This window comes from Bipolaris oryzae, assembly GCF_000523455.1.
Source record: "Bipolaris oryzae ATCC 44560 unplaced genomic scaffold scaffold_47, whole genome shotgun sequence".
Classification (NCBI taxonomy): Eukaryota; Fungi; Ascomycota; class Dothideomycetes; order Pleosporales; family Pleosporaceae; genus Bipolaris; species Bipolaris oryzae.
Genome location: NW_006911323.1, coordinates 1 through 22,639, shown reverse-complemented (window position 1 = coordinate 22,639; position 22,639 = coordinate 1). Strand labels below are relative to the sequence as shown.

General features: G+C 49.6%; 10 protein-coding genes across 10 annotated transcripts; 4 read left to right on the top strand and 6 right to left on the bottom strand.

Annotated features, from left to right (window-relative positions):
- Positions 1-414: 414 nt before the first annotated feature.
- COCMIDRAFT_92693 (uncharacterized protein) lies at positions 415-1,363 on the top strand (the record flags this gene model as incomplete). Its single annotated transcript, XM_007688787.1, has 3 exons — positions 415-787; positions 848-941; positions 1,015-1,363. 3 exons carry the CDS (start codon positions 415-417, stop codon positions 1,361-1,363), a joined length of 816 nt encoding a protein of 271 aa, XP_007686977.1.
- A 266-nt stretch (positions 1,364-1,629) lies between these two features.
- Positions 1,630-2,686, bottom strand: COCMIDRAFT_35848 (uncharacterized protein; the record flags this gene model as incomplete). The annotated part of the gene is made up of 4 exons (XM_007688772.1): positions 1,630-2,207; positions 2,261-2,380; positions 2,440-2,578; positions 2,630-2,686. 4 exons carry the CDS (start codon positions 2,684-2,686, stop codon positions 1,630-1,632), a joined length of 894 nt encoding a protein of 297 aa, XP_007686962.1.
- Positions 2,687-2,845: 159 nt separating this feature from the next.
- On the top strand, positions 2,846-4,385 carry COCMIDRAFT_25446 (uncharacterized protein; the record flags this gene model as incomplete). Its single annotated transcript, XM_007688758.1, has 2 exons — positions 2,846-2,867; positions 2,920-4,385. The coding sequence occupies 2 exons, from the start codon at positions 2,846-2,848 to the stop codon at positions 4,383-4,385; spliced, it is 1,488 nt and encodes a 495-aa protein (XP_007686948.1).
- A 346-nt stretch (positions 4,386-4,731) lies between these two features.
- Positions 4,732-5,563, bottom strand: COCMIDRAFT_92675 (uncharacterized protein; the record flags this gene model as incomplete). Its single annotated transcript, XM_007688786.1, has 2 exons — positions 4,732-4,980; positions 5,039-5,563. 2 exons carry the CDS (start codon positions 5,561-5,563, stop codon positions 4,732-4,734), a joined length of 774 nt encoding a protein of 257 aa, XP_007686976.1.
- An 886-nt stretch (positions 5,564-6,449) lies between these two features.
- Positions 6,450-7,867, bottom strand: COCMIDRAFT_35845 (uncharacterized protein; the record flags this gene model as incomplete). Its single annotated transcript, XM_007688771.1, has 2 exons — positions 6,450-6,490; positions 6,547-7,867. 2 exons carry the CDS (start codon positions 7,865-7,867, stop codon positions 6,450-6,452), a joined length of 1,362 nt encoding a protein of 453 aa, XP_007686961.1.
- A 698-nt stretch (positions 7,868-8,565) lies between these two features.
- On the top strand, positions 8,566-10,401 carry COCMIDRAFT_35844 (uncharacterized protein; the record flags this gene model as incomplete). Its single annotated transcript, XM_007688770.1, has 3 exons — positions 8,566-8,701; positions 8,766-8,935; positions 8,983-10,401. 3 exons carry the CDS (start codon positions 8,566-8,568, stop codon positions 10,399-10,401), a joined length of 1,725 nt encoding a protein of 574 aa, XP_007686960.1.
- A 558-nt stretch (positions 10,402-10,959) lies between these two features.
- On the bottom strand, positions 10,960-11,617 carry COCMIDRAFT_92681 (uncharacterized protein; the record flags this gene model as incomplete). The annotated part of the gene is made up of 3 exons (XM_007688785.1): positions 10,960-11,110; positions 11,166-11,275; positions 11,351-11,617. The coding sequence occupies 3 exons, from the start codon at positions 11,615-11,617 to the stop codon at positions 10,960-10,962; spliced, it is 528 nt and encodes a 175-aa protein (XP_007686975.1).
- Positions 11,618-13,898: 2,281 nt separating this feature from the next.
- On the bottom strand, positions 13,899-17,652 carry COCMIDRAFT_92740 (uncharacterized protein; the record flags this gene model as incomplete). The annotated part of the gene is made up of 3 exons (XM_007688784.1): positions 13,899-16,521; positions 16,653-16,968; positions 17,016-17,652. The coding sequence occupies 3 exons, from the start codon at positions 17,650-17,652 to the stop codon at positions 13,899-13,901; spliced, it is 3,576 nt and encodes a 1,191-aa protein (XP_007686974.1).
- Positions 17,653-18,124: 472 nt separating this feature from the next.
- COCMIDRAFT_35841 (uncharacterized protein) lies at positions 18,125-20,004 on the top strand (the record flags this gene model as incomplete). Its single annotated transcript, XM_007688769.1, has 6 exons — positions 18,125-18,304; positions 18,354-18,425; positions 18,476-18,726; positions 18,776-18,943; positions 19,065-19,339; positions 19,388-20,004. 6 exons carry the CDS (start codon positions 18,125-18,127, stop codon positions 20,002-20,004), a joined length of 1,563 nt encoding a protein of 520 aa, XP_007686959.1.
- A 92-nt stretch (positions 20,005-20,096) lies between these two features.
- Positions 20,097-22,443, bottom strand: COCMIDRAFT_48551 (uncharacterized protein; the record flags this gene model as incomplete). Its single annotated transcript, XM_007688783.1, has 4 exons — positions 20,097-20,909; positions 20,962-21,575; positions 21,635-22,333; positions 22,398-22,443. Coding segments are annotated over 4 exons (2,172 nt in total), but the record flags the coding sequence as incomplete, so codon positions are not given.
- Positions 22,444-22,639: the final 196 nt, after the last annotated feature.

Sequence of the window (22,639 nt, the reverse complement as noted above, 5' to 3'; positions counted from 1 at the left end):
ATAGTATAAGTGAACCCATGTCCTGGTTGGCAGCTGAGTATTACGCAAAAATCTTCCTGCCTTCCATGATATTGACTTCTCTGTAACCTATTGACTACAAATACCGAGGGAAAAAAGCGGTAGAAGTTTGGGCTGAGAGCCAAGGAAATCTCGTCAGCAGCATATCTATCCGTGACATTCCGCTGCCATCTTGTTACCGGCGTATACACATGGCGTCATGAACCTTATTCCTTTGATTTATCCATTGGTGGAGGTTATCAAGCTCGGATTTTTCTCCAGCTCACCAAGGTCTAACAACTGTCCTAACAATCCGGAAGCTAGTCAGTCGATCTCTAAGCGCTCGGGTATTGGACGCTCTGGAAATTTCGATACTGAATTATTTTATACAACTTGTTCTCGATCTTCGAACCCAAAATGCCAAATTCCGACAAAGAAAATGACGAAGAGACTGCTTTTCTCCATGAGGATGAGGCACCACAAACAGGTAGATGGATTGCTCAGCACAGCCATTACCGACGTTGGTATTGGTCGACAGCCATTAATCTGTTGTTGCTTTTGGTATTTACCATCACAAATTTTACCATCTGGTCTCGTCGCAGTCCCAGTTTCTGGCAAACAGACTTCCAAGACGCACGCAAGGCCGTCCAATATGAGCAACAAACATATACTGGAGCGTTGACTTACGATATGGATCAGCGTCGAGTCATACGTCTACACGACGCAAAAGTGGAATACTTCGGGCTGCCAAGTCCAGAAATAGAGCAAGCATGGGAAGAACTGCTACATGGTACGTATCAAACTCAGCTGCGTATGCCAATAGATTATGAGATTCCCATTCTAACACTAGCTTCAGACGAATTCCCGACTATGAGCAAGGAAGAAGCCACTCCCTTTTTGGACGATTTGACTCCTCAGCACAAAGATGGAGAGTACCATTTTGAGTAAGACATAACCCAGCTTTGCTCTCTGTTTATGAAGAAGATCATCCTTGACAAATTTACTCAACCCTCCTAGACCCGATGTTTTTCATTCCCTCCACTGCCTCAATACAATACGCAACGAGCTTCAACCAGTGCTCTACAACATTTCCAATGAGCATACTGCTCACTCTCAAACCGAGAGGAAGATAGCAGAGAAACTTGGGGACCCCAGGTGGCACATAAAACATATGGAACATTGTTTGGATCGCATTCGACAAGCCCTCATGTGCCACGGCGATCTGACTGCGTCTCCACTTTACTCGTGGCCAGGATTCCCGCTTTCCCTAGGGCGGTCGGGAGCACATACTTGTCGAAAATGGGAACCAATCCGGGAATGGATGAATGAGAGGGCTAGGAATGGCAAAGCTCTTAATGAACAATGAAAAAGATTCAAATAGTACTCCGAATGTCCATCATTTGTCAACATGGCTGCAATTATGCTTCCCAAACATGCATGGGTTTGTTAGGATACCATCCAAAGCTGAGTTGCGATTGCAAAAGTCATGAAGGGGGTGGGTGAAGTATGTTGTGAGTCGTCTCGGCACCAGGAAACAGCTGAGGGCTAGAGAACTTTTATGTATTCGGTTTTTGGCAATTTGAATGATTGGCCCAGGATCCATCATGAACTGGATCAAGCTGAGATGGTGACTCATCTCTGCAAGCCAATTAATGCCTCCACTTCTTGGGCAATGCTACCAAAAGCCATCGCTCGCTCTCCATCTGGCTCCGACACGACAGTCGGCTTACCCCGATCTGCATTCTCGCTAATGCTGCCATGCAAGGGAATTTCGCCTAGCATGTTCAAATCGTACTTGTTGCACATGTCTCTGATGTTCTTCATGCTGCCAAATATTTCATGTACATCTCCGCATCCTGGGCACTTGAAGCCCGCCATGTTGCATACAAGGCCCAGCAGCTTCACATCGACTTTTCGAAACAGCTCGATGCCTTTTGCGGCATCCTTGAGAGATAGATCTTGAGGTGTAGAGACAATGACAGCACCGTCTAATACCAGTTGCTGGGTGATGGTAAGCTGTACATCCCCAGTTCCAGGTGGCATGTCAAGGACCAGGACGTCCAGACCGCCCCATTCGACTTCATGGAGCAGTTGTTGCATGGCCTTCATCACCATTAGGCCACGCCATGCTACCGGCGAGGACTCTGGGATGAGGTAACCCATGGACATGGACTTGAGGCCATAGTTGGAGAGGGGTATGAGTTGGTTGTCTGGTAGGCAAAGTCAGGACGTGTCAGTGTGCTTGGACGCGCTCGGGACTGACTCGTAGACAATCGAGGTTCGCCAGATAGGTTGAGTAAAGTTGGTATGGATGGACCGAATATATCAGTATCCAATATACCAGCTCTGTAACCTTGCCGCGCGAAGCTCAATGCCAGGTTCACTAAAACATGGTTTTAGCGTGTCGACGTCGGCCATGGCGTGGACATAAGCCTGGCATACCGGCAATGGTACTTTTGCCCACACCACCCTTTGCCGATGAAACAGCAATCACTCTTTTCACATCTTTGATGGTCCGCTTCTGTGGCAATCCTCGTTGCATCCGAGGCATTTGCGGCGGCGCGCCGGAGCGCGGAAGGCCCTGCGCCAGACATCAGCCACTGCGCCCGCCTACGTATTCACCACAACATACGAGGGGGTTCTCATGCTGCAAACACCGCAATGTTGAAAATAGCCGTGGCTTCAACATGGTTTCGAGATGCAACACGAGTTGCGGAGTTGGTCGCGGAGGTGACGCGCATCGGCAAAATGAAACGCCGACATCTTTTGACTTTTTTGTGGGGCACAGAGGGAACTTTCTCTTCGCGTGCACCCGCAACCAAGAATACCATAATCCAACATTGACATCATGAAGAAGTCCAAGACTAGAGGTAGGAGCTCTTTATTGTCGCGGTATGGGAATAATTCTAACGCATACATCAGATTTCGATCCCGAGTCCCTACTCGACCCTGCGCCCAGCTCCAGCGAGGACGAGCGTTCTGGTAGCGACATCTCAGACGTCGAAGACGAGAAAGTTGGGCGCGAGCATTATACAGCTGTAGGAAAGAGCAAGCTGCGCAAGCCGGTTGAGGTGCCCCTCGGACCGGAGTATACTGGGCGCAAAGTAGACCGCAAGGCTCTCGAGGATAGCGACAGCGACGATCCGTTTGCGAGAGGTTTCGATGACGAGGATAGCGAAGCTAGTGATGAGGAAGGAGAAGACGACATCAACGACGCTGAGCTTGGTAGTGAAGATGAGAGTGGTGGAAGTGACGCCGACGGCGGTTTGGACCTGGACATGAGTGATGAAGACGAAGAGATAAGAAGCTCTGCCGAGGATGTCAGTGACGACGAAGAAGACGAAGAGGATGAAGAGGACTCTGAAGCTTCCGATGAGGACCAACCCAGCAAAGACAAGAAGCCCGATGTGTCTGCTGTACGTGATCTCATGGCTGCAAGCAAGTCTTTCACATCGACAATTGCCGCCGGCACCCAGTCCGATGTTGCCAAAGGAGAGGCTGTCAAGACACAGCGCAAGACGTTTGATACACTACTCAACTCCCGCATCCGATTACAAAAAGCCCTGATCAGTACCAACTCTATGGCTGCGGAGCCTTACCATAATGAAACTGTTCAGGAAGCACCGGTCGAGGCTGCAGAGGCCGCAGCCTTGACATTGTTGAATAATCTTACAAACCTCCGGTTATCATTGGAAGAGTCACGAACAGGCCAAAAGCGGAAGCGCGCCAATTTCGACCATGCGACCCCGTCATCGGAAATCTGGTCTACTATTCAGGACACGGAAAAGAGCACTCTGCCACACCGCAAAGCAATTCTTGAGCGGTGGTCAAACAAGACGAAAGCCACGACGGTAACCAACAACAAGGCTCGTCTCAACGCTTCTGCGCAACAAACCCTCACCGAAGTCCTCGATTCACAGCTTAAATCATCCCATCTCGTCACTCGCACACAAACGCCTCGTTCATGTGCACCCCTTCAATCATCCAACAAAGCAGCGCAGCCCGACCCCGCCATCTACGACGACGCCGATTTCTACGGTTTGATGCTCAAGGAGCTCCTCGAGCAACGCTCTGCCGATCTCAATGCTAACGGAACGGCCGAATTTGTTGTGCAGGCGCCATGGCAGGTAGCCCGTGAGGCCAAGACTAAGAAGATTGTTGATACGAAGGCTAGCAAGGGGCGTAAGCTTCGGTACACTGTCCAAGAGAAGCTACAGAATTTCATGGCGCCAGAAGACAGGGGTGAGTGGGGTGATCGGCAGAGAGATGAGCTGTTTGGTAGTCTATTTGGGCAGAGGCTGGGGCTTCGGGAGCATGACGAGGTTGAGAGTGAAGAGGAAGAGCAAGTGGACGCAGAGGAAGCTGGTCTGATGTTGTTCAGGAGCTAGACGCAATAGCATGTTTTCCGGATACTGTCCAGCATTTTGTTGGTAGAAGAAGCCCACCTGGGTGCTCTAGATTAACTTGAGCTTGGCGCTGCAACAATATGACCTCGTACCAAAAGTGTATCGCTTCTGCAAGCGACTTTGTCCAAGGTCATTCTGAGCGGAAAGTTTGCTTCTGTTATTCTTTAACTAAAGCAGCGCAAGGGTATACAGAAAGTATATACAAAAAAAATCGGCAAGCGTCTGTATAGACAAGATCTCTCTCTAGTAACATGACTATTCAACGGCTAATCATTACCCATGTCTTGCACACAAGTACAAACTCCTCCAATTCCTGCCACGAGTACTTTTACGCTTCCTTGATCAACTTGCGTGTTGCGCTCTCCATCCACAGCTTAGTGTACCAGCGATGCGCAATCTGGAAGTTCGCGGGCAGAGGCTGGGTGCTCTTACCCTCTGGCGATGTATCTAGGAAAACAGACTTGAGGTGAAAAGTCGCCATTTGTGCTTCGTCATCCTTTGATACTTCCATAGAAAACAGACCATCCGAAGGTCGCTGATTTTGGTTCAGCGGTGAATCACCACATCGCACGATAACCTAGCCACCACGTTGATTAGCATACCACACTTGCTGGCGCTGCGACTCATGACAATACCTTGTCATCCGAATGCTCCACGACCTCAAAATGATCGACAATCTTGGTTCCAACGGGATAAGTACTCTTCTCCAAGTCCTTGACATCCCAGAGATGATCTTGCCTGCCCTCAAGCGCGCGATACTTCCTCTCCAAGTACCGCCTCTGAACGCGGAAAGCGACTCCACTCCAGATGCCCCTACAGAAATCCGTCGCCAGCGCCTTCTGGTCCACCGATATGCGTCCCCCACTGCCCTTGACCCAGTACTTCTCGGGCAGCTTTCCGTACGGGACCTGCTTGATGGCGTGGTCTATGCAGGCGGGCGGGTTGTTGAGGGGGTTGTGGTTGCGGAACGTCTTGGTCGCGAGGTCCGGGGCGGAGGTGTCAAAGGGTACGAATTTGGTGTTGCGGGTGTAGAAGGAGGATACGCTGTAGGCTAGCAGGGCATTTGCGCCCAAGCCGCCTGTAATGCCGACGAGGATACCGAGAATACGCTTGGGACCTGAGAGCCGTTTTATTTGCGGGGGCGGGGAGATGGTGTTCATGGTGATGGTGGAGGAGACGGAAGGGAGAGGGGAACGACACTGGAGGACGGACGAGTATCTCTGAGAGCAATTGGACCCAGTGGGAGGGTTATTATAAGTTGCGACGAGCTGCGCCGCGGGACGGGTAGCATGCCACTATTTGCTCTCGTGAATATTAACTGCGACCGAAAAGCTCGGGCCTCTGGTTTGCGGCACCGCGCTTCGGGCATGCCGGATTCCGGTCGGCGATTGCTTCTTGCTATTCAGTTACCGACATCTGTTCGTGAACTTATATATTGTTACTGCACTATTTTCGAGAGAGAAAAAACAAAAACCAAGTGCTCGGAAGTGGTCATCCTCAATTGATGTTACTGGATCGAGTTCCACAGCATTTTATGGCGACGATACAATCTACGAGTGCCTATTTCGCTCTTAGAAAAGACAACATTTTCCATGAAAAGCAAGGAAGAGCAGAGCGGGATGTTATTGAGACTGAATTTAGCAGACCAAGAAGTGTCTGCTAACTTTTAGAAGCTTTCTGAACCCACTGGAATAGAAGGTACATCACTTGTAGATTGGCTTTCGGATGAATGAATTGCGCTCCAATATCTTTTTCCTTCCCCACCGAGGGATACAACAGCAACAACAGAGATGAATAACCAAACCCAACATGTTATTACATAGGCTCTGGACCAATATAATACCTTCAAAAGTGGCTATCGTATCTAGAAATTACATGCTCAGGCTACGAAAGACAAACGCCCTGTTATGTGTGATACACGTCTATATGGTATTCCCACGCTCCAAGCGCTTCAAGTTGCCTCTTTACCCTAGATGCCCCGGCCAATATTGATGGCGACGAAAGAAAAAATAGAAGACTAAGAATCCAAGGAATTTTTGGGTCTGCTTAGAAAATGAAAATCTCGTCTTGGGGTTTCGAGATGGAGCCTGTAGATTTGCGTTAGCAGAGAGTCCAAGGGTTTCGCATTGAGGCCATGTCTTACCTGGTGCTTTGAAGCCATGTTCTTGGAGATGCTTGGACATGGAGTCTACCATTTGGTCTGGACCGCACAGAAGCACCTTGCTGTCTGCGCCGGCTGGTGCAGGCATATACTGCTCAATCAGCTCCTTGCTAATACGGCCCTTTGCACCTTGCCAGCTGGCGGAAGGGTTGCTGAGAATGTAGTGCACACTGAATTGGCTGTTCTCCTTGGCGAATCGGTCCAGCTGGTCTTTGAGCAAGATGTCGGCTTCGGTTTTGTTGGCAAACAACAGAGTGACCTTGGTATGATCGCGCGGGTCTTCGCAGATGCGTCGAATAATTTGGAGCATGGGAGTGATACCCGTGCCACCGGCGATCATTCCAAGTTCTTTGACGAGGTTCTTGTGATATTTCATTTCGCCCTTGGGGCCTCGAATCTCAACCATGTCTCCAATGTTCAGCTTGTTTAGCCATGGTGTTAACTTGCCATTTTCGTATATCTTGATTGTCAGTTCCAGTCGGCCTAGGTCTTGGTTGCTGGAGGTTGGTGTGTATGATCGGGTAATCTGCTTGCCATCAACCTCATGCCTGATTGCAACGTGCTGGCCAGTGGGTAGGCCAAGGATAGAGTTCTCGCTAGGAAGGCCAAAAACGAGGCGAAGGGTGTCGTGGGAAACGTTTGTCTTCTCAATCAGCGGAAACGGCTGGTAGACGCGGGCGTTTAGGACACCAAGATTGATGTCCTTCTTCTTGGTTGGCTTGGATGCCGTCGACTTTGCCCTGTAATGCGCGGGATACGCCCTGAAATCCATGTGTGCGACATCGAAACTTTTGGTGGCCCAAACACTGGCATAGCCCGCGAGGGCCATGCTGGCAATGGAAGAGACTGCAAAGCCCTTCCAGAAGCCGCTGCTTTGGAGATGGCGCAAGTACGGCGTGACCTTGTGGCCGTAGACATAAGACAAAATGATCGAGGCCAGTCCAAGTCCCATGGTTGGTAGTTGGGCAAGACTTGACTTGGGCGTGGGGAGCTTGTTGACGACAAAGACTTTGTTTGGCTTGATGACTGGCATTCTGTTTGCCTCGTGATCGGTCCAGTCATCGTCGGCAAGGCGGCCAATTCGATAGTTCTCGAGGATCTCCCTGGCGTCGGTGGAATGGCCAATGTCCTCGTATGCAGTGGTGGCATCCGCTCCGGCGTTCTCGAAAAGAAACTCCTTGCCGCCAGGGTGTTCTTCCTGGTAGTCGGTCACATCGTAGACGTAGTTCCAGAGAGTGAGCCAGAGGTCATTCTTGGTGTTGTGCTTGGCTACCTCTGCGAGAGTGTATACGGCGTCGGCCATGCTGGAGGATGAGTTGGAGTGATGGAATGCGATGCACTTGGTCGCGAGAGACGAGGCTGCGACGACGGGAGCTTTTGCTCGACGCCATCCCGCCTTGCCATGACCGTCGCCATGGCGTCGCACGAGGAGAGTGGATCGGCAGTGGCCATTGCACATGCACAGATCACAATTGCAGTGCTGGCATGCAAATTTCAAAACGCTATGACGGCAGCAAAAAAGAAGGTCGGAGGCAGAGGCACCGTCGGCCGTTGGGAGTGGAGACGGATGATGCCCACTTGCCGAGGCTCATCTTCGTCCCCGCCAATGGCAGCGCCGCCGTTAATCAGACTCGCATCACAGTGATCGGCATCCTTGTGGCGCACGCGCATTTATCTCCGACCCCCCCTGGGATGCACAGAACCTGCAGACAAAAGGGTTCGGCCGGACTCCTCGCACGACCTTCATTACCACTACGCTTTTTGTAAAGATGCCTCGGTTCATGCCCTCCAGGATACGAATTCGTGTGCTGGCGAGTGGCCCTGCGTCATATTATCACGCTAGCCACTCTCTTGGCCGATGATATGGATGTGTCCCACCACTGTCGCCGTCAAAGGGGAAGGGTGGAATTACGATATTAATTCTTCGTCGCCTTGTTGCTTCCCTGACCGAGCCCTGAGACTTGATTCACACACCTGTCTCACACTGGACCACTGCACAAAATGACTCTTAAAGGCTTCTACCTTGTTGGGCAAGACAAAGACGTCTACCACCAAGACATTCCTATTGGCCAATGCCATGACTTTGAGTCCCTACAAATCGCCATAGCTGAACAATACAACATCATCCAGCCAACCGGTAAGCACGCATTTCAGCACTTTCCCTTGTTCGCCCATACATCGGCTAATCTGCTATTGCTCAGGTATTGCCCTGCAAGATGCCAAAGGAAACGATTTGCCAGACCTGGACGCCGTCCTGGACTGCGAGGAACATCTTGGCATCACAGTCGACGGCCAGGCTATCAGAGATCCTGCTGGTCCTGAAGGCCTTCCTTTCGTAGGTAGCTACTACGAGGTGTTTCCCGACCATCTGGTAAGTCGGCTGCTGTCCATGCCCATAGCACAACTGACCCTCCTTAGGGAAACCACGCTCGCTTGTTCCAGAAGTATGGGCCAATTATCAAATACGACTCAATGGGCAAAATGAATTACTTGACCAACGACCCCGCTGTTGCAACAGTAGCTTTTCAAGAGTCGGAGTTTTTCAGCAAACTTATCACACCAGACCATCCTCTGGCCGGCATTAAAGATAACAGAGCGCTGTTCATTTGCGACACTGATACTGAAGCATGGAGAGTAGCGCACAAGTTCATCCCACCCTCCATGGCTCCAAAGGCCATCAGACATTATACGCCCCTGATGGAAGCTTCCGTCAAGGACTCTTTCAAGGTCTTCGACCAGCTGGACGAACAAGGCGAGGCCTGGAATGCATACCAGTACATGCTGAAGCTGGCGTCCCAGACAGTGTTCAAGTTTGCGCTTGGCTACGATTCACATCACTTCGATACGCCAGACTCACCTCTGAACGAATTGGTCATTTTGATCGCATACTCACTCTCCCTCAACAAGAAGGTCATGTCGCGAGGTGCTTGGTATTCCAAGTTGAGCGTTGTGCCCTTTACGGCCCCCTGGTACCTCCACCATGTCGGCGCCAAGCTGTGGAATATTATGAACACCGCTATCGACAATGCGCCCAAAGGCGATACCGAAGATGATCTGCCTCTGCACTCAGCTGCTCTCGGAGCAAGCTGCGTCGTAGACTACCTCAAGCGTGCCACCGATGACCAAGGCAACAAGCTACCACGTGACCTTGTCATTCCGAACATGCTACCGATAGCAGGTGCTGGCTTCACAACCACCTCTTCACTGCTCTCATGGCTCCTCTATGCGCTGTGCGTATACCCTGGAAATCAAGACCGACTGCTGCAGGAACTCGTCGATGCTGGTGTCAGCGAGAACACCAAATGGACGCCAGAACTCTCTGACGGCCTGACCTTCCTTGATAAATTCGTCAAAGAGACCCAACGCCTACACAACCCATCCTTCCAACCGGGCCGCACGGTCAAGGTCGACTGTATTGTGCCAGGCGGCTACAAGCTTGCTGCTGGATCTGTAGTCATCTGTGCTCTGCACGCCATTCACAACAACCCAAACATCTGGTCAAATCCAGACCGCTTTGATCCAGACCGCTGGGGCACTGAAGAAGTAGCCAACCGTCCAAAGAACTCATACATGCCTTTCGCAACCGGTCCTCGGAGCTGCATCGGCTTCAACTTTGCACTCGGCGAAGTCAAGGTAATCCTGCCAGAACTCGTATATCGGTACGAGTTCTTCAAGGAGGGCGATGATGCTGTCACATACGACCCAGAGTTCCAATTGATTCGTCCGATGAACTTTTACGTGCGCGCAAAGAGGCGGACGACGTACCCCAAGCCTAGCCCGGGCGCTGTCAAGATTGCACAAGATTATGTGCCAGGCGAGGCAAAGCCTCCAATCTAAAACCTTTCGCGTATCTGATTTTTTTTCCTGTTAAAAAGATACCTCATTCTTTGCATACTGTATTACTAGTAGCCGCTAGCCATGAATAACTCGTCTTCCAAGGGTGAGAACAAGTAGAGCTTCCATAGATTTAATGGATGGGACATTCCCGCATGGTACGTCACTGACGCAGTCATCTGCAATCAAGCAACCGCTGTCATGTCATATTCGCAAAACGCAACTGCCATTGATATGTTTATTCATCGCACGCGCTGGCAACGAGGAGCAATACCGCAATGGGATAATCACGCCAGCTAAATCCTTACTTCAATGGATAAGGGATCCATGACTGAACCGGGCCTTTGCTCTACTTGAAATGATGGATACTTCAGCCTCTTTCAACCAAGGTCGTCGTGATTATCACCATAAGAGTCACAATCATATCTCGACACGAATCACCATGCAGACAGTGAAGAAGAATTCATGTCGAATTCCTTGTCGTCCTGTGCCAAAGCCTACATATCACCACGATGGTGTCTTCAGCCAGTATAATATATACAAGAAGCTATGCTAGTGAAATCATTGCGTGTTGGGGAGGTCCGGGCCGCCTGGCTTCCAGAAGTCGCACTGGGGGTTGACGGTCGAGTATCCCCAACGCTCACAGTATCCGGCCGCGGGGTTTCCCTTGCACAAGGCGCCCTTACTATCATACATGGAGCAGAATGTGTGGCTTTGTCATAGTTAGCATACTAGTTACCTGCGGAGAAGCTTGGTCAATGACTTACGTAGATGGGTTCGGGTTCTTGTTATAGCAGTTGAAAGCTTCCGGCTTGGGGGTATCGCACTTGCTCGTAACATAAAAGAACATGGTTTGGTTGTTGACCGACTTGACTTTCTGATGGGAATTAGTATAGGTATTTTTGTGTGTCGACTGTCGTTTCTGGAAGTCGAGTGATAAGGCTTTGCTTACGATGAAGGTAGCGTCGGCAGGAGGGACAGCGCCGCTGGTGCACGTCTTGGGGAAGTCGTCTTTCGACACGGAATCGGCGTTTCCATTGCCAGCGTTCAAGTTTTCATTCGCAAACGAAGGAAGGTTCAATCTGCTGCCATCAGGGCAGACATAAGGGTCCGGAGTGGAGAAGCCAACGTGGGTGCAGCCTCCAGCTCCATTGCATGCTTTGGGGTTCCAGCCAGCGAGGGCCACTGGAAGGATGGCAGCGAGAAGAGCGACGCGCATCTTGAGTGTAGATTATCGGAATTAGAGTAGGAAGATTATGCTGGCTGTTGAGAAGCGTGAAATGGCAGGTGCTGTATAGGACATAGTCGGGCCAGCTCTATCCTTTTATAAAGCAAGGCAACTCGAAAGCCCAGCATTAAAGAAGCGCCGTTATAGTATTGCCGTACGCCCGTGTTTACCACTCACAAATTACACGGACAATGCCCTAAGTATCGGTCTGACCAATGAACAAGTCGACGGATGATATGGTAACACAGGGGTCTAATCCTCGACGGGCTAAGTGTGGTCAATACCCGAGGCAGTAAATGCACGTACACAGCAGGACATTCCAGTCCTTCTGGAAACCGCTAGTTCCCCATAACCATCCTTGACAGTGTCTAGATCGTTACGTTTTGTAATTCGGCACTTTTCCTAAATCATACAACCAAGCAATATCTGTAAATTAACTAGTAATACCGTGAACTAAAACTCGCAGTCGCCAATCCCAAAAAGGTCCGATAACTAACTTCCAAGATTGGAAGAGCCGGCACGAGGCTCGTGCTTGTTTAGAATACCCAGCCATGCATCGTCTGCAAATGAACACCGCCTCAATGGCCTTCCACACCGCCGCTTATGTATACGTAAACAGAAATCGAGCTTTACTGTGTAAGCACTGTTTGGTGGAATATCAGTCCCCTTCGTATTCCCAGTCTTAGACCTTTCATCTCTGGAGAAAAACAAGATTAGCTACTTATCAGGTGGGATACCAAGATTGCAATGCCACTTCGCCTTGCACTCTTTGTTTGCACCCAAGATTTCATCAAGTGTGACAGATGTGTACTTCGAGGTAAGCGGTATGAAGCACTCGGCTAAGGCTGCTTATTTAGGTACGTATGACAAGGAAATCGCGGATCTGGGCGGCTCGTGTACGAAAGCGCGAGTATATTACAGGTACCGCGCTGGATAAATAATCGGCTATGAACTCTACACCGATGTAAGAACGTACGCGACAGGGGGTTACTCTATCTTATTGGCTACAGTAGCGAAGAAGCGTGTGACTGAGCCTTCGGCACTACTCAGTTGCTAGTGCTCGACACCTCTCGGTAGATGATGCCATGACAATAAGTCCCTCGAACACTTTTGTCTCATCGATGACCTTAAACAATGAAGCACGAGATGCTCTATATTTCTTATTTCAGTAGCTCTACTCAGAGTCTTTGGGGAGACAGGAGTCCCTAATGGTGTTGCTGGTACTGTCGTTTTGAAGGGGACAGTCATTTTTGGGTGTGGAAGCTCGGTCAGATATCGAAATGTGGGGTTTTGGGGAGATTGATGACAACCCTAAGTTTTCCTTACTAAGAACAGGGATTAGAACGGTGGGAAGAAGAGGTATGTGCTCGGCTGTTGTCGGATTGGGGGAAGGTCTGGGTCAGGCAATGGAATGTCACACTCACCCGGGTCATCCTGGTTGTCGCCTTCGTCTTTTTTTATCCTCCATTGCTGCGGCTCCTCGACTTCCTCAGAAGGAGCCTTCAAACGAAAATCCTAAAAATTCAATTGTGTATTTTTTGGATACATACCTTCCACCAATGGGCGCTTAGAAAGGCTGCCCCATGAAGTATTGTGGGATGAAGATGACTACGCGGCGAGGAAGGAAAGTCCGGGAAAGCGCACTTCGACACTGCTGGACTTGGTATGCTATTGCGCACTTGAAGCGTTGACATATAGCAACCTGAGCCCTGCGAGTTTACTCTTTCTATCTCTCTCATAATCTCCAGTAAAAGTCTCACATAGCCTTAGAAGGTTCCTCAGGTACTCTCGAATTAATACCCGGCGATATACAAAGCCCATGGCATAGTGCCTACTACGACATGCGTGGTGTATTGTCTGCAGAATTAGTATCTCAGAGATGGAAACAATGCCATGGGACTGGAAAACCTTCCGACAAACGGCAATTTTAGGGGGCTTGTTAATGGATCATAGTTCATCAGTATCTCTACGGCAATTAAATGGGTTAGCGCTCGACTTCTTTGTAGCACTATGCCGTTTTTCGATAGCATACGGCAACTGTCAGCTGCGAAAGAGCGAACATAGAATCCTCGGAATTATCTTATAGTATTATCTACGAGCAGGAGGATGATATCCCGCCTTATCAAACCTTTAATGGCGGGAGTAACGTGCAAAGTTTCTTGCTACAGTATATCGATGCACTCATCGGAACAGAGGACCGCGACTGTTTATACTTTGAACAACATAAAGTATTATCATGCATGTACTCAGTCGGATCGAAAGATTGACTATCTTACCCATCTTGATCAACTGCGTCCAAAAGGCTTGCCACTTCTTCCATGACCATTTCCACAGGCTGCCCAGCATCAACCGGAAGTACATCTATCTCTAGGACATCAGGTCTTTCCCAGGTAGCAAGCTGATTCTCCACCATACTATGCTTCATGTAATGATTTTCTCTCTCCTTGACCCGACGTACAAGTTCCTCCTGCTCCACTTGCAGATCCACAAACGTGACATCAACATCGTCGGTAGGAAAGCTGCGAAGATGATTGCGGTAAGACTTCTTCAGAGCAGAGCAAGAAAGGAAGATGCAATCATAGCCTAGCATAGTACTAGTATCGACAGCTCGTTTCTTGAGACGTTCAAGCCAGAGTATCCGAATTTGGTCATTGAGAGGTGTCCCCGCGGCCATTGCCGTGACTGCGTCTGCTGTGTGCAGATCATCACCCTCGATGAACGAAGCCTTGAAGCGGCCAGCAAGGTTTTTCGCGATAGTCGACTTACCGCTTCCGCAGGGTCCGGTGAATACGACAAGCCTCTTCTTTTCTGTGACCTTGCAAGTGTGATCGCGCCATGCTGTTGCTTGGAATTGCTTAACAAAAGTTTTGACAAACTCTGTGCTGAGCACGGGAGCAGCATCTAGCGAAGGCGAGTACGAGCGCGCAATAACCGTCTTATATGTCCGTGTAGGACTGAAATTATCATTGTCATACTTTGACGCGAAGAAATCAGCCAGCTTGACGGATGGATTGGCCACTGGATCCTGGTTCGATGCGCGAAGCCTCCGCACCCACTCCTTGGGCTCGACCTCTTCAAAGTCAAGGCCGGCTTCGCGTAAAGCAGGGAGAAGCTCTTCTGTCCACGAAAACGTCTTTGCATTTGTAACGTTTGCGACCACAGAACCCGCATCACTGAGTGAAATCTCCGTCACTGCTTTAGCAACCACGTCGACAGGCGTCCAACTCGGCGACTCTCGTAGTTTGGGAAGCGCTCCAACGGTGAGCGCAGATTGCATCATGAGAGGAATGGCCTCGGTAGCATTCCATATCCCGTGCACTGTGTCAGCCACGATCTGACCAACACGCAGCACTCGAGCCTTGATGCCTGCCTTTTCTGCAGCGGCCATGCAAATGCGCTCTGCGACACACTTGCTCTGTGCGTATCCCATACCCTGAGCCCAATCATATTCCGCTACTCGTTCGGGCGTATGCAAATCAGGGCACCGCGTGACTGTGCTGACCGACGAGCAAAAGTCAAAAGATGCAGGCGCCGCCGAGGATGTAGCTATACAAAGATCGATGAGATGGCGCACACCGGCAATGCAGTCTTTTTCGAAAGAAACAAGATTCTTATTGAAGTTGACGCTCCAGGCACAATGTATAATGCTAGTAAGATTCGAAGCAATTCCTGTGTAGGCCGCGTCATCTAGGCCAAGGCGAGCATCGGAAAGATCTGCTGCTAGTGCATGTATCTTTCTACGCGCCGAGAGCGATAGCGTATGGTAGACTTTTCGGTCTACAAGTGACTTTCGAACACGCTGCATAGCATCGCGGTTGGTCTTGGCGCGTACTAAGCAGTGCACTGCTTCAACATCGGGACGCCCGACTAATTGTACAAGGACGTGGGCTCCAAGAGAGCCTGTGGCACCAGTAAGTGCAATGAAGCGTCTCTTTTGGACTGGCTCAAAAGAGCTGTATCGGGACACAAGATCTCCCATTTGCTCGGCTAGTGTCAACTGTTGCTCTCCTTCGCACCGGCGAAGGCGGTGAAGGTGAGCGCTGAGTGATGCAATGGTCGGATAGTCGAAAACGACATTCTGGCCAAGTTTGTTGCCGCCAATATGGACAGTCTTGAGAATCTCCGTTCGCACCTGGATGGATTGGAGGGAGTCAACTCCTAGTGAGAAGAGATCGGTTGTACGGTCTATATCTTTTGCAAGTGGCGTGTGATTGATTAAGATAGAACGAAGGTGGTTCTCCAGTTCTAACCCAGTAAGAATTTTGAGGTCACCGTGGCTTGTTGCCATGGCATCGTATGCATTCTCAATTTCGGTTGCGAACTCCTTATAAAAGGCTTGTCGAATGACGCTTCCCTTGTCTGTACGGGGATATGGGCAATCGTACGGCAGGACCCGAATCATGTCCTTGGATACCCTTGCGTATGCTTCTGCCGTTTGATTTGCTGCTTCGACAACAGGCCATATCTCATCAACAATTTCAGACTCGAAAGTGCCTTCAATTGCAGGCACAATCAAGATGCCTAGGCAAGGTCGGTTGAAACCAAAAATAATGGTCTCTTTAACAGCTCGATGCGATCGAATGGTGCCCTCCATCATGACTGGGTTGAACTTCTCTCCGTTTAGCAATGCAATGGTGTCATCGAGGCGAGCTATGTATTTCCAAGCTTTCTCAATAGTTGGATGCGGTTCAAAGAGATCTTTCGTGGCGTAGCTACCATCAGGAAGGTTTGAAGCTACTTTTGCTGGCCACCCCGACAAGACTGTGCATTCGTACAGATTAGTTCCGCGAGTGACCCATCGAAGGAAAGGCGAAAGCTTTGGTGTTTCGCGAACATAATTCCATGCTGTGTCTCCTTGGGGCCGGAAAGATGTCATCAGCTGACCCACTTCTGTTCTGCGTCTTATTAGCTTATACGGAGAATGTATGTAAAGGTAATAACCCACGCTCCGTAGTGACCGACTAGATTTACTCCGTTCTCCACCAATGAAGCGCCCAGGGCATCTGGGCAAGCGCTTCCTCCGTACATTACAACCTTGAGTTGCTTCAAAAGGCGGATACCCTCATCGGTTTCTGCGAGAAGCTTGAGAGCATAGGGAACACCGTAAAAAATCTCGAAGTCATGCTGCTTCAAGATAGTAACAAGGTGTGGCTGTGTAAGAGGTAGGTCAGCATTGTAGATATGGATGGATTTGCCGCTATGCACTGCACGAAAGAAATTGCAGATGCCGTGATTGTGGTACAGTGGTAGAGTGATGAATGCCTTCATGTTCATGCTGACGGCGTAGTTGGCAATCGCGCTTTTCTGAGGCTGGTAGATGGGTTTGGGTAGCCCAGTAGAACCTAAGCCGAATTAGCAAGGGTTATTTGACTTTCGATGTGCTACTCACCGCTAGAGTGGATGATGAAAATATTTTTTGAAGCTTCGATGCTATGATCAAGTTGATAATCCAGGCGAGTATCGGCGTGCACTTCAATGGGAAATTCGAAGATGTCCGACGTGACGATCTGACTGATGTACAATTCGGGAAGGTTCTTTTGAGCTTCAGAGGCCGTGGAAGCATATCGTGAGTCGGCTAATAGATATCTGGCGCCAGTTGTCGCAAGCAATGAGTCGACGGCAGCTTGAGATATCCTAGTCGAGAGGAACAACACTGTGTGGCCAAGTTTGGCTAGAGCCAGCATCGTGATCAGGTACTCAAAGTTGCTTGGACCAAGCAGCGCCACTGTTGTAGGCTTTTCTGATGAGCTTTTCCTTGTAGGAATGAGTGCCTGGTAATGACGGGCTACTCTAAAGGCAAAAACATCTAATTGTTGCATCGAGTAATCGACAAAATTTGTCCCCGACTTTGGATATGAGACAATAGTGATGTTGGGACTTTGACGCGCACGATGTCGAACCAGTGCGTCGACAGTTTGTATTGTTGACTCATCCGGCTGTAAATCAGGTTTGTGGATATCTAAGAACGTAGCCGGCGGCCGTACTGGCGGCATAGAAGTAGCAAGAGTAATATGTGCAGGCGCCATGATTGTCAAGATGTGCCCCGAGATGGATTGCAAAAGATGAGTGGATGAAGTATGGTATGGACTGTAGTGGGAGATATGGTATTAGTATGGCACCGAAGTCAAGACATGAATTGTTAGTGTTTCGGAAATACTTGCATATATCCGACAAGGGCGGATTTATCTCTGATTCGTGCGGAAGCCATCTTAACGCCATCGGAGTCCTTAGCGCAGCTGAGTATATCTAGATTGAGCTTGGTATGAATATATTTCCCCGCACTTGGCTTTCCCCAGAAAACTAAGTGGCTGAGATTAAACTATTGTCTGGAAGCTGGGACACCTACATGCTGGGTTGCTATGGCTAAGGGAAAGGTATAAAGCCCTGGGGTATGCCCTGGGAATCACAGCTTTTGTAGAAGGCACTGTTTCCGACTGTGTACAGCCTTTGTGCTACGTTATCATATTATCCAAATACCTTTGCTACGCACCCACCACAATGGCTACCATCGACAAGAACGAGATTTATTGCGTCGACTATGCGGCGGATTCGATCCAGGCTTCAAAAGCGCCTCAGATGGTCAAGATCGACAACTTCCAAGTTTTGGGGCTTGCACCCGATGATGCTGATTTTTACACCAACTATCCAGAGCAAAAGAGGAAGAGAGTACTTCGCAAGGTAGGCTGATGCGATATTAGGAATGGTCTTGTTATATTGACATCCTCAGGTCGACATTCGTCTCGTGCCCATGTTGGCAATCCTCTACCTCATATCTCATATCGATCGAGCGAATATTGGCGTAAATGTCGCACCAAAGACTGGTAAAATCTTAGCGCTGATATTGAATAGAACGCGAAAATTGAAGGAATGGTTACCGATCTTGGGTTAAATGGCGTTGAATGGAACGTTGTTTTATCGGTCTTCTTCGTACCCTACATCCTGCTCGAGGTTCCGTCGAACATGTTGCTAAAAAAGTTCAAACGACCATCATACTACCTTGGTATCCTTATCGTTAGTTGGGGCATCATCATGACAATGATGGGTGTGGTGAAGAACTTTGCTGGCCTACTGATAACCAGGATCCTTCTTGGTGTATTCGAGTGAGTTGTGCGCAACTGTAGACTGCACTTATTTGCTAAGTAGTCAAAGAGCCGGTTTCTTTCCAGGTGCTGTTTACCTCTGCTCCTACTGGTATATGCCGAAGCATCTTGCTACGAGAATCTCATACTTTTATTGTGCGTCGGCATTGTCTGGGGCCTTTAGTGGTTTACTTGCGGCAGCCATTGCCAAGATGGACGGCATCGGAGGATACGAAGGGTAAGTGGCTTCAAACTAGCTTGACCCCCTGTGGATGAGTTGACGAATTTCTTCTCATTCCCTATCGTGTATGGCCGTGGGTTTCGATCCTTCAAACATACTGACCCAGCTTCGTGATTAGTTGGCGGTGGATTTTCCTGCTCGAGGGCATCGCTACCGTTAGCCTCGGTATTTCCTGCTTTTTCTTCCTGATCGACTCTCCTGCATTGAGCGGAAGGTGGCTTAAACCCGACGAAATCCGCTTCCTTGAGCTTCAACGATTTATCAAAGATGGAGGAAAACACGGAGAGGAGGAGAAAGAGGGCTTCAAGTGGAATGACTTGAAGATGGTCCTCTGCAATTGGCGTCTTTATATGCAGGCATACATTTTGCTTTGCATCTCGGCCTGCTCCTACGGTATGAGCTATCCTTTTTCTTATCTTCCATGTACTAAATTGCCACTAGGAACAAAATTTACGTTGCCTACTATCACCAAGGGCATGGGGTTCAGCAACACAAATGCGCAACTGATGACAGTCCCGCCATACGTGGCTGGAGCTTTGAGCTCAATCTTCTTTGCTAAGCTCTCGGATCGATTCTACTGGCGCTTGCCATTCGTCGCGATCCCCTTGTGCTTGATCTTCATTGGCTACTCGGTCATTATCTCTTTCGATGGCAATCTTGGTGGCAACCTCGGCCCTGCTTTCTTTGCAATCATCCTTACATGTATGGGCATCTACCCGGTACAACCTGCGGGAAGCTCTTGGGCGGCAAACAACCTAGCTCCAACTTCTCGACGAGCTATTGGTGTGGCTTTCAATATCTGCATCGGCAACATTGGCGGTGTCATTGGTAGTTATATGTATCTGGAGAGCGAGAAGCCCAAGTATCAGACAGGATTCGGGTTATCACTCGCCTTTGGTGCCAGCGGTTTTCTTGTCGCATTCCTGCTTGAGCTTTCGTACAAGTGGGGTAACTCAAAGAAGGCGAAGCTTAGCGAAGATGAGATTCGCGCACGATACACCGATGAAGAGCTCCTGGATATGGGTGATAAGTCACCGCTTTTTAGATACACATTGTAGTTGTTAGAGTGACGAGGCAGTGAGGGAGGAAGTAGATTGCAAAGGAATACATATAGTCGTTTTGGTGATAAAGTATCTACCTTAATCCACATAAGATAATGCCCACCATCAATGTCAGGAAAAGGGCCAAATGCTGAAGAGTCAAGGTCAAGCCAGTCGGTTGTCTGCCAGTCATCCAAAAAGTCTTGTAAACCTGGTGTTTTCATGTTCATGGGGCTACCAAAAAGGGGTTGCCATATCTGTAGAGTTGGATTCGACGGATCAGAATCACTTGTAGCCTCTAGAGGTAATGTCATTGGGTTGCCAGCAATACTTGCAGCCGACGACGGTGGTAAATAGTCTTGAGCTGGGACGGTTGTCTTTCGTTTAGCTTCAGCACGAAGTTCCTGAAGAATAATGCTATATCTCCGTGATGGTGAGTTAGAGGCTGTAGCCCCCGCCAAGTGTTGCAGGCAGTTTTCAGCTTGATCTAGCATACTCTGGCGATCACCTCCTGACATGGAATCTCGGTAGGTATCTTGTATAGTTGACACGTATACCACAAGCAAGGCGCAAAAGCAGACGTAGTGCGTCCACCAGAATGCGTGAAACATGCGACCCTCACGCGCCACGCGATCAACTGTATCCAGCACTGAGCGCGCAGCCAAGATGCACTCATGGAGACTATCCTTTGCAAGATCTTGCATGGAATCGTTATCGCCCAACCTGTTCCTAAGGAGAAAAGGGCGGTGGGCTAACATAACCGCATGGCAATAGGAAAGCTTCAAGGCAGTGGATTGCCGACGAAAAGTAGGAATAAGGCTGCTCGGATTGACAGAGCCTAGGAAGGGAGGGAGGGAAGACTTCCACTCACGCAGCGCGGCTCCCAGACGGTGGGAAGCAGCGAGGCGAAGATGGTTTGGTATCTGGACCTCGCAGTCAGCACGATACTGGCATGATCTCAAAAAAATTGCATACCGGCTTGATGGAATACACTTCGCGCGAGATCCGCTCTGCAATCTGAGCAAGACGCGCATGCCATATCAGCGACTCCAGGTGGCAGTCATCCGAAGTTGAGTTCCGTGGCCCATCGCTGGTCATGCTTTCGTCATTCACCGCGTCTGGGAAATCTTGATCGATATCGTCATCGTGGTAATGTCTTGGACGTCCAAAGATGACGCCGAGGTACTTGTCCAGAATGTATGCCACCCAGAATGTTCTCTTTCTACACTGCTGTTGGATATAATCGCGCTTAGTGGCAGATCCAGGTCTTTTACGGTCGTCTCTTCGATGCAGGCCCAAGGCCGGTATGATTTGGAGAGCATGACCAAAAACGTACCACGCTTGATTGAATCGGTAGGATATGAGCAGGTATAGAACCTGGATAAGCCTACATTGAGCTGACTCAAGTTGTGGAATACCCGTTTCGCTTGCGGTTAAGCGGGTAGCTTCGGCAAAGAAGAGCTCGCTCTGTGGCTCTACATCCAACTCGCTCTCGGGCGATGATGCGATGCCGCCTTTGGCTTTTTCTTCGTGGAACGATGCAATTGCAAGTACTGAAAGTACCACTGCTGTTTTGGCCCGACCAATACCTTGACGAAACAGATTAGCAAGGTAGGCTGCGAGTTGCGACCTTTGCGCACCTACGTACCATGGAAAAGTGTAACATTGGATTGAGTATTTTGAAGAACGCACGTCAACCAAGCCTCCACCGTTTGCCGATGGAGTAGTCGATAAGTTGCGATGCATACATCAAAATACAAATCTAGTAGTGCGTGGCTACGTTCTGATGATGGCATTTGCATTTGCCCAATCTCTTGAAACGGTTTGTCGCCAGCGCTCATCAGCAGCTGGCTGTCTTCGGCTAACCCAAGCTGACCGTTAATGAGTTGGGTACCTTCCTTGTTCGAGATGCGACGCCAGGCCCGGTGGAGGAATGAGAGACCGGACGTGGTGTCTGAGTACTGCCCAGCTACCTCGAGGCCCGGGGAAGCCCGCGATGGCGGGTCCGCATCATTGGCGCTCTGAGCAACGGCAAGGGCTGGATTGGTCATAGTTGCTGTAATTTCATGAGGAGGTCTAGGAGTGCTTCTTTGACGCGTGTTGACAGGAAGTGATGGCCCAGTAGCTGGGTCTGGGGCACGAAGCGCGGCCCTCTTTCCCCTCGTGTAGATGGCCTCGTACTGGCAGTGCACTCGGCGTCGCGTGCAGCTCTCGCATGGCTGTCCACCTGAATACTTCGATTTTCTTGCTTTACACACATCGCAAGCTCGCGTGACCTTGACCATGCGTTGCTTGCCATGAGCGGCGTCGGCGGTCCGCTTCTGGGGTACTATGCTGCCTGTCTGTGCTATTCCGGGTCAGCTTTACGGATACCTGAGGATTCAGAGGTTCTCATTGGGTCCCTGTCATACAACTTGTGGAAGCTGGCGATGGCCCAGTGGCACCGTCTGAAGGCATCGTTGCGGATGCAGGTGTAGGAGGAAGATAGGCCAATGAGAAGGATAACGTGTCTGTGCACCTCGTGCACGGATTCATCTCGTGCACGCTGAACACCATCTCAGCGATCTCAAAAATGAGGCTTTACAACGCCACATAATAGCTTAATATTTATAAAAACGTAATGTTATAGTAAATAGATGCTTGCGATTAACTT